The sequence below is a fragment of the Petaurus breviceps genome, unplaced genomic scaffold (assembly GCF_028583685.1).
Source record: "Petaurus breviceps papuanus isolate PSGF00001 unplaced genomic scaffold, PetGlider_PUasm1.0 84, whole genome shotgun sequence".
NCBI lineage: Eukaryota > Metazoa > Chordata > Mammalia > Diprotodontia > Petauridae > Petaurus > Petaurus breviceps.
The window spans coordinates 10,856,133-10,865,966 of NW_027186645.1; the positions used below are offsets into that span (position 1 = coordinate 10,856,133).

Genomic DNA, 9,834 nt, shown 5'->3' on the forward strand with positions numbered 1-9,834 from the left:
GGAGCTGTTCTTGGCTCTCCTCTCCCTCTCGGATTTCTAATCAACTTTAAGAGAATACCAATGTTTATAGATCTGGAATGGACCTGCTGTGAGCCAAAATGTATAAGCCACTCATGGGTCCCTATCAAAATAGAAACTGGTGGGTAGTCTCATCAGCACCACAGGTGGGACCATTCTCCGCCTGCCAGCTGGAAGCTCCCAAGTAAGACACCTGCCACTGGCACGTTCTCTGCAACCTCATTTTCTGTTCTGCTGCCTAAAGTGGCTTTACTGAGGTCAGGTATATTGGTCAGACTTGCAGTGAGGAGAAATCTGGATTCCTTATCCTGCCTCCAATACTTAATGACTATTGGAGATGGACTAATCAATTAAACACCATTAGTCTCAGTTTCTCTACCTAAAAAATGAGAATAATAATACCTATAGCACTTGATCACAGGACTCTAGGAACCAAATGAGAAAAAAAGTATGTAAAACACTTTGCAAACTTTTTAGTGCTATATAAATATCAGCTATCATCATCATCATCATCATCATCATCTTGTTCTCATATAGTATTCAATCAAAAACAGTCCTGGGACAAGGATCTCCCTTGATGAACCAACCAAAATTCTGATACTATTCATTTGTATTTAATGTCCTATAGACTAGTATATATATATAGGTAAAGTAATTGAGTAAGTGTCAAGATGTAAGTTCATGCTATGTAGAAGCCCTGAAAGCTTCCTAAGTGCAACCCCACTAGCAGAAAGGACAATTGAGATTGGACAGATCTTATCCTCTTCCCATGGTCTTCTGATCTCCTCTCCTGGTTCTCTACATATCAAAAACTTTTTGTTCCATGTATCTTGGAGATTCTGAGTTTTTGGAATGGAAATATCTATCAAAGACATTATTCTTAATTTTTTTATGGAGTACTATTATTTTCCTGTCTCTGCTTCCTAGTTTTCCTGGCTTCTATAAAAACTCAGATCAAATCCCAGATTCTGCAGGAGGTCACCCCTCCCCCACCCAGTTACTTAGCTTCTCCCCATCTAAGATTACCTTCACATACTCTGGAAATGTCTTCTATATACCTATGAGAATTTTATACATATACATATATATATATATATTTAAATACCCATTAGAATTTAATCTCTTTCAGAACATTCTCATGGAGAATTGTTTTCTGTGCCCCCCCTTTTGTATCCCCAGAACTTAGCACAGTACATGGAACGTAGTAAAAGTTTGATAAATGCCTACTGATGAACTGATGGAATTATTATTATCTAAGATTTCTTCCCTTTAAATATTCCCTCCTACCAAGACTAGTTTGATCCCACAGTGAACAAATCTGTGGGTCTACCTTGAACCTACCTTACACCTCCTTGGATAGGAATCTCAAAGCATTTAGAAACCCACAGTCACTAAATTCAGAGTCAATAGTTAGAATATACTGCATGACCATGTGCTTTTGCCTCCATTTTCTAGTTTCATTGTGATTTTACCACTCAGTGTAGGAAAACTATAGTTTTAAAATGAAATTATGTTAGATTTTTTTCTTTTTATCATTGACATTGCTTGTTTCTCTACCTTGTTTTGCAGGTTTATTCTGAACATTATCTTTGACATCTGTATCACTCAGGGATTTCTTTCCTTCTCTCTGTTCATGCTATCACACCCTACCAAGTATCCATACTACATTATTTCCCTACTTTGAATATTTATTGATTTGGTTCTCTTAAGAAAAAAAAAAGCATTTTGTGGCTCAACCTGAACAAGCAAGCTTTTGGCACCTAACACAAGTGATATCCTATCTGAGACCACCCTCCAAGTTGGAATCCACTGATAACAAAGCATTCCATTTATTCCATGACACCTGCCTTGACTAAGAGAAAATATAACATACATATGTCTTCAAAAGTGTTTTTATTTCAAATCTGTTATAGATTCCTTCATTTCCATTGTAGATCAGCAAGGCCAACCTTGAAATAGATGAAGCTTTCTTTGGCATTGTCCCTTTTCTTCTACGCCTCTTTGTGGCTCCAATTTTCCCCAAGATAACTAAACCATGTTGCATTTCCAATGGGCTTTGCTCTCAATTACCTACCATATTTAGAAATGCTCAATGAATTAAAATTCTTTACTATGTCTCTACCCATATTGCTTCAGGTGTTACTCTTCTCAGTGATATTTGCATTTTAATAGAGGGCTCTTAAAAAATGAAAAATTCTTCAAAAGGCCCAAAAGGAATGAAGCTTTAATTGGGGACACTATAGGCATTATAGAAAGCAGTGGGTAACATTTGAGGCAGAGTAGAGTCTTCTGGGGTGTTTTCATCCATCAGATGGGTGATATTACACTTAACATGCTTTTAAAGATCATAGGGCCAGAAATCTAAAGGTGGAAGTAACCTCAGCAATAATCTAATTCAATCTGTTGACTTTATAGACTGAAATTGAGGTATAGGGAGTTTGAGTTACTTGCATATGGATAAGTCAGTGAGTATCAGAGACAAGATTTGAACCCAGGTCTTTTGACCCTAAAGGCATTGCTCTTTTCACTATACCTCACTGCCTCCTCAAGACTATTAGATATGTTTGTATACATTTTATTTATATCTAAATCCATAATGTATTTTTGTATCTGCTTCCTGAAAGTATTATCTAAGTCTGTTTGATTTGTTTGTATAGCATAGTCATGTCTATGAAGGTACTCAATTGGGTCATGACATATATATCAGTTATTATTTAGCATTTATGAAGCACCTGCTATGTGCCAGAACTCTTCTGAATTCTGGAGGATACAAAGAAAGGCCCAAAAAGGCATTTAATTTAACTTTAATGCAATTAAATATCCTTAATTAAATACTCGTAACATGCCCAGGATTTAATAACTGTATTTTTCTATCCTTTTGCATGTTTTTAGTCAATCCAAAGTACCAGACCAACAGAAATAAAGTAAGCTCTAAAAAAAACCCTATCCATGCCAAAGCAGAGATGTGTAAGTTTTGGCCTAAGAATATCTGCATTTGTACATAAAAGATTTGCAATTTCATATATAATCAACTTTTTTCCTACTGTGTTATGAAAATGCTTGTTAAATTTAAATTAAATTTAAAATTTAAATTAAATTTCAAAAAAGGGGGAATATAGTGCCTAGGGGAGTGACTGGAATGACAGAGACTACACTCTTCTCAACATGTTGCCCCATTTCACTATATGCTTGCAAGTAGGGATTATTGACACTTTCATGAGGTGTAATCTAAGAGATCCCAAAAGGAAATAACTTCAGCTTTAAAAGAATTGACATTCCCTTTAGAATCCTAACAGATATTACTGCCTGTGGCAGGGCCCCCCATTTGCCTCCATGCATACATGAGGTAAACCTCACATGCTTTTTTCTCCTTTAAGAGGAAGTGACCAATAAATTGATCTCTTTAGGTGTTATGTAAATACATCACTTATTTGTTTTGGTCTAGATCCATACTTTCATCAGTGTGCAGAATTCCCAGCATGGAAATTGTCTCCACTGATGCAGATCAATGAATCATCTGTAACATATAGTTGTGCTGAGTTACCTTGGGCATTGAGAGTTTAACTGACATAGAAAGTATATAAGAGGGGCGGCTAGGTGATATAGTAGATAAAGCACTGGCCCTGGAGTCAGGGGGATTCTGAATTCAAATCTGGCCTCAGACACTTACTGTGTGACCCTGGGCAAGTCACTTAACCATGATTGCCCCCAAAAAGTATACAATAGAGGGAGAACTTGAACTCAGATCTTCCTGATTCCTAGACAAGTACTCTGTCTACAATGCCTGTCCACCTTTCATAATAACAACTGTAAAGTCACATTCACTAATGCAACAATGATCATGTGTCAAAAACAATAATTCATGTGATCAAAGGAGTCTAAGCTCATCCTTATTTTAGGAAAGTATCTTATATTTTGTGATATCACACTAATAAGGTAAAAGGATTTTTTCTTTCTTGACAAAGCCCCTTGCAATGGAAAGCAACTGTAATATTCATTTTGAAATTTGATAGTACTCTCTTGTGTGAGTTTTAGGAATATTTGAAACCCATTGCATATAAATTATATTATGGAAAAGCTGTATAAATATTCTATTATGGCACATGCTGTTCTAAGGATCTGTCAGGATTTCCTTTATACACTCCATTTTGAGTGGTATATAAATCAGATGTAAAAATTCATGTTGGACTGAAACTCAGCACAAAAAGCCTCCTCCAGAGGCAAATGCTTTTTTTCAAAATGTGGTTTGAATTATACTGGTCATTTTTAAGTTATAGAACTGTAGAAAATGTATTTGTGGGTTTGAGGGGGAAAGCTTTTTTTTTTTCCATTTTTATAACTCATTAGGAAACTTTACAGGCCTTCAGACCATTTTGTGGTTTAGAACTCAGGTTTTTCCCTAAAGTGATATTAGGACTTGAATGGTGTCTGCTATAATTCAATGATAGCTCTTCTGAAAAATTTCTCTTGCTCTCTTTCTCTCTCTCAATATGTGTATATATATATATATATATGAATATATATGCATATGTATATTATATGTGTATATGTATTTTTTATCCTAGGCATGTTCGTTCATTCCTTAGTCAAAACTTCAATCAGTATCATTACTAGATAGTTTTCTTCATTTAAAAAAAATAGAAATAAGTTAAGCCTGACATGCCGTTTCTTTGTTCTTGGCATCAAGTCAAGTTGGGTAAGCAAAGGGAACTTCCTATCTGTACCAGATTATAGCATATAATGCATACACTTTCAAAACCACATTTTAATCTTACATAATAATCCACTTGGTAAAATAGTACTTTGTTTTTAGCCCTCAGGACTGTATCCAAGGTCCTGTTTTTCTGAAAAGTAGCAAGTTATAAAATGTTAAATAAATATCTATTAATGAGCATCTCATTAAATGTCTCAAATATATGCAAACTTATAATGCTGAAGATATGTCTTATAAAATTTAATAATGGTATTATCTATGTTTTTAAAATTCCATAAATAAAGATTTCTTAAGTGGGTGCATAACCAAATCTTATGGCAAATAGACAAATAGTCATCTTAGCATACATAGATGTTGTAACTCTACTTTTATGTTTACAGATAACTTTATGATGCAGATTTGAGGAAATTTTATTCATACTTAACAGAACTGAGTACAAAGCACAAGCCCTACAAACTTGAGGGAGAAAACACGAATACTTCATTGTGGCAACCATTTTAAAATAATAGACCATTAGTTGTTGTTTTTTTTAATGAATAACTATGTTTTATATGTATATAGCACTTTCTGCTTTTTAGTGTGCCGCTTACATTATCTGGATGGATCTTCAAAAAAATGAAAAGCTAGATGGCAGAAAGTTTGTGATTCATCACTGTTCACACAGTGTTAGTGACAGAGCTGCAACAAGAGCCTGTATTTTTTAGCACCAAGTACAATGCTTTTTTGCACAGCACAATTTTCAACATGGTTTAAAGGCACACTCCTCTCCCCTCTGCCTGTTCCCCATTAGGAACTGGCAGAATGGACAATCCCAGAAAACAGTCAGACCACTGATTAATGAAGCAATAGTTTTATTTTTTTTATTTGGGGACTTTTCTAGAAGGAGCTGAGGAGAAGTAGAAGTAGACTAACCTTTCCTTTAAAAAGATGATCTGGTAGCCTGATACCATGAGAATTTAATCAATCTATGGAATGGAGGTAAGAAAAACCAGATGTTCTTTATTATAATTATAAATGGGTTTTCAAGTCTACCAAAGATGTTAACAGCTCCCAAATATAGACCAGTATATCTGAATTGCTTGGTCTGTTAACTTTTTTTTTTACCACACTTAGCTTATTGTTTACAATTTCTTTAAGGATGTATTTACCATGATAACTTATTACATTTTAGTATTTAAGTACTATAATGATTTGCTTGGTTGCAGTCAAAATTCTTAGATCCTTCTGTTCATCACCTCATTGTGTCTTTATCATTTTAATATTGTAATCATAGCTCTCACAATATGACTAATCAGGGACATCACTCAAAAGTTCCTTATAAATGAACTAAAAAAGTCAGTCAGAAAATTTATCTGTTTCAAGTATTAAGCTATATTATAAGATCATAGGAGGTAATAATAGAATTTTTTTTCCTAGTTAGAAAACCAAGTAGTATTCACTTTTTGAAGCAGATTTTTTTCTTTCATTTAAGTTTCAGAGTATACTTTTAGGCACGTTGACTGGAAATCAATGAACTTATAACTTCATTTATCCTTTTTCCATGTGAAGGAGTTAAGCTTTATATTAGGGAGCAGGGAAGAGCACTTACCAATTTCCCCAGTCTGCATTGAATTAGCTACTGGTGGCACTGTGAGATGTTAAGGGATTAAAAATATTTGGTTCTCTTTCTTGCTTTAGACTCCTTCAAAAACCTGTATCATTTAACAGTGCGCATACTCAACTTCCTGCCTGTAGTCTATCATACATCTATATACTTTCTTTATGACTTAGAAGAGGTATGCTCTATTAAATGATAAGACTGTTTGAATAAAGTGAACCTCATTAAAGTCAAGTAGAGTTTTAAATACATATCATACAGTACAGTCTAAAGTACAATGACTATTTATTTTAACAAGTGAAATATGTATGACATGAAATATTCAAGCTTCTCAAGACTAAAAACTATAAGATGTAACCTCACCTTGATTTTACCTTTAAGCAGCCTCTTAGCTGTCTGTTAGTTATTACTTCCCGTGACTTTTCAGGCTCTTGATCCCTTTCCTTCTTTTGACAGACCAAGGTATAGTTTCCGCCATTATTGTTTGACCAAAATGTGCCAATAGAAGTTTCATAACGTATACAAAATTCAACTTTAGCGCCATCTTTTTGATAAGGAGGAACCAATGAAATCTTAAAGGAGAATTGATCAGTTTCACCATCACAAGAATTAGGGACATACTCAGCTAAAATGTCATAATATGTTTGCCAGTTATCTAAAGACATTCTAACATATACTAACTTCTCAAAAGAAACATTCAAAACTCGGATGGTGCCCTTCATAACTGTAGCCCCAGTTAAGAACTCTGTCGACTCCAGAATTGCCTTCTGAACCTGCAGCTTCTGCATCAGCACTTCTTTTGAGGAAGGCAAATCAAACAGTGGAGATAAAATATATTCTTCTGTGTGGAAAACATCATCCCTTAAGTCAAAATGCGGTGATACTCCTGGTTGCTCCCAACTGTCAAATTCTTTAACAGATACAAGATTGAATCCAAAGGCATCAGCAAATGAAACTCTTCGTGAACCTGAAGAAGGAGTATCCAGGTATGGATACTCTGAGTCAGAAGACTCAGAGCCTCGTCGCCTTGGGAGAGGGGAGAAGCGGGGCTTGAAGGCATCTTTAATTTCTTCATCTTCAGAAAGGGAATCAGCTAAACCGGGAACTTCTAAAAAGTTATCCTTGTTAATCTGTGCAGTTTCTTCAGAAGACTCCATTGGGCTCTCTGATATAAACCAAGGAAGAACTGGACAACTAGTAGCAACTGATATTTGAGATACTGCGATTTAAAACAAGGATAATGTTACAGTTGACATTGCAGAAGGGAGTCAGACCTAAATATAGAAGCACTGGCGTGTAAACTATTCTGGCCAGCTTTCCAGAGGCCTTTAATTTGATCACATCAATGTTACTCTGTCCAGGGTAAGTTTCACATTTAATCCTCACTTTAAAAAATTATGTATTCATCTATGGGCAAACCCCCAAAGTAGCACTTTGAAATCTGAATCTACCTTGTCAGAGATTTGAAAATGTGGCACTTGAACTCATTTCCATTAGAGGTGAAAATTTTCATGTTTGTTGATGTTTGGTTTTGTTTCTTATCATACTCATTCGTGTCTTGGATGAAATCAGTGCACCTTTTTGGCATAGAAGGAAGCCAGATGATCCCTGTGCCTCTGCTACACCCTGCTGTTAATTAGGCACCAATATAAATCAATTCAAAAAACCTTTATTAGATTGCTATTATGTGCAAAGCACTGGGGCTACAGATAAATTTTTTTTTTAAAGTGATGGAGCATCCATTTAGAGCTGAATGGAACTCCCAAGTCATCTAATCCAAAAACTTCATTTCATAGATATGTAAACTGAGGCCCTGGAAAGTAAAGAGGCTTTCCCAAGGTCACACAAGGAGTAAACATCAGAGGTGGCACTTGAACCCAAGTCCCTGTTTTCTTTCCACTATAACAAGACTCTTTTTTCAAAGACCTTATATTTTACTGAAAGGATACAATTTGCAAACAAACAAGTATAAACATGAGGAGTGAAAGAATGTTAACAAGCAAGGGAGTCAGAAGAGGCTTTCCACATTTGCAAGTTATTATTAAGTTTTTGGGGGTACATACATAGGTATTGTTAGGTACCATAGCTTCCAGAGTAGTACATTTTTCAACAGGAAACACCTACCTTGTGCCTGGGGAGAATCTGCTTGAATCTGTTACTTTTTAAAAAAAAAACATTATTTGGTTCCTTTTTTTTTTTTTACTTTTTGGAGGGCAATTGGGGCTAAGTCACTTGCCCAAGATCACATGGCTAGATTTGTGCTAAGTGTCTGAGGCCAGATTGTAATTCAGGTCCTACCGATTCCAAGGTTGGTACTCTATTCACTTCACCACCTAGCTGCCCCATTTGGTTTCTTTTGACTAATCTGTAGGAAAATGCACAAAAATGCCATAAACTACTTGACTTTAGCATATTAAAGAGGATCATTGGTAAGGTCAGCTTGACCCTGAAAGGAATCAAGTATACAAAATGTTCAGCTGATTTCTGATTGTCCCGCCATCTTGCCAGTCACCCAGGTTTGAAACTTCAGAGTCATCCTCAATCCTTCATTCTCCACTCTCACCCTTAGCATACAGCCAGTGTTAAAACTCCTGTCAGTTCTGACTCTGCTATAGTATTTAACCTCTTCTTTCCAGTCACACAGCCACCACTCTAGTTCAAACCCTCATTGCTTTATATTTGAATTATGGCAACCACCTCTTAATTGGCTTCCCTTATTCCATTTTCTCCTATATCCAATCCATCTTCTACAAACATCTGTCAAAAAAAAAAACAAAACATTCATCAGCATAGGTCTGTGTCACTCTCCCTGTTAAATAATCTTCAATGGCTCCCAACTGCCTGTGGAAGAAATACAAACTCCTCAGTTTGGCATTTAAAGCTCTTTGCAGTCTGGTTTCAGACTTTGTAGGCTTCTTTTATATTGCTTCCCTTATTATGCTCCTCTAATACTACTCTACATTTCAGTCTAGCTGATCTAGTTTTTATTTTCTGAACTTGGTGTACAATTTATTGTCTCTGTGCATAGACTATACTACCTCCTCACATCTGCCTCCATAGACATAGAACATCCTTTAAGACCCAATTCTGGTGTCATCCTCTAGGAAGTCTTTTCTGATCACTCTTGTGGCTAATACTCTTTCCCTTTTCAAATTATCTTATTTATTTGTGCAAATTTTATATCTCTCAGTAGAATATAAATTCAATGAAGGCAGTGTCTGTTCTGTATTCCTAGCACCTTGTATATAGTAGTTGTCAAGTAAATGTTTATTGAATTGAATTTAAGTCTTTTGTGTGTCCCCCACACCACAAAACTGGGATATTACTCTGTGTGACCCAATAAAATACTGAAAGAGAGGTTGTCATGGTGCCATACAAATGCTTATCCCTTCCCTACTTCATACATATAATGTAACACACCAGAGAGAAACATTCTCCTGAAACCTTAGTTCCTATGACCAGCTATTATCCAAGGTATCTGTAGTAGATAGGGATAGAAGCGAGG

At 35.6% G+C, this 9,834-nt stretch overlaps 1 protein-coding gene across 1 annotated transcript in view; it reads right to left on the bottom strand.

Moving 5' to 3' along the window:
* PPP1R3A (protein phosphatase 1 regulatory subunit 3A) overlaps nt 1-7,682 on the bottom strand; it is a 69,778-nt gene extending 62,096 nt beyond the window's left edge. Inside the window, exon 1 of the mRNA XM_069107051.1 lies at nt 6,693-7,682. Within this exon, the coding sequence (XP_068963152.1) occupies nt 6,693-7,486 (794 nt within the window). The 5' untranslated portion in view covers nt 7,487-7,682. The remainder of the gene's footprint in view (nt 1-6,692) is intronic.
* Between the last annotated feature and the right edge of the window lie 2,152 nt (nt 7,683-9,834).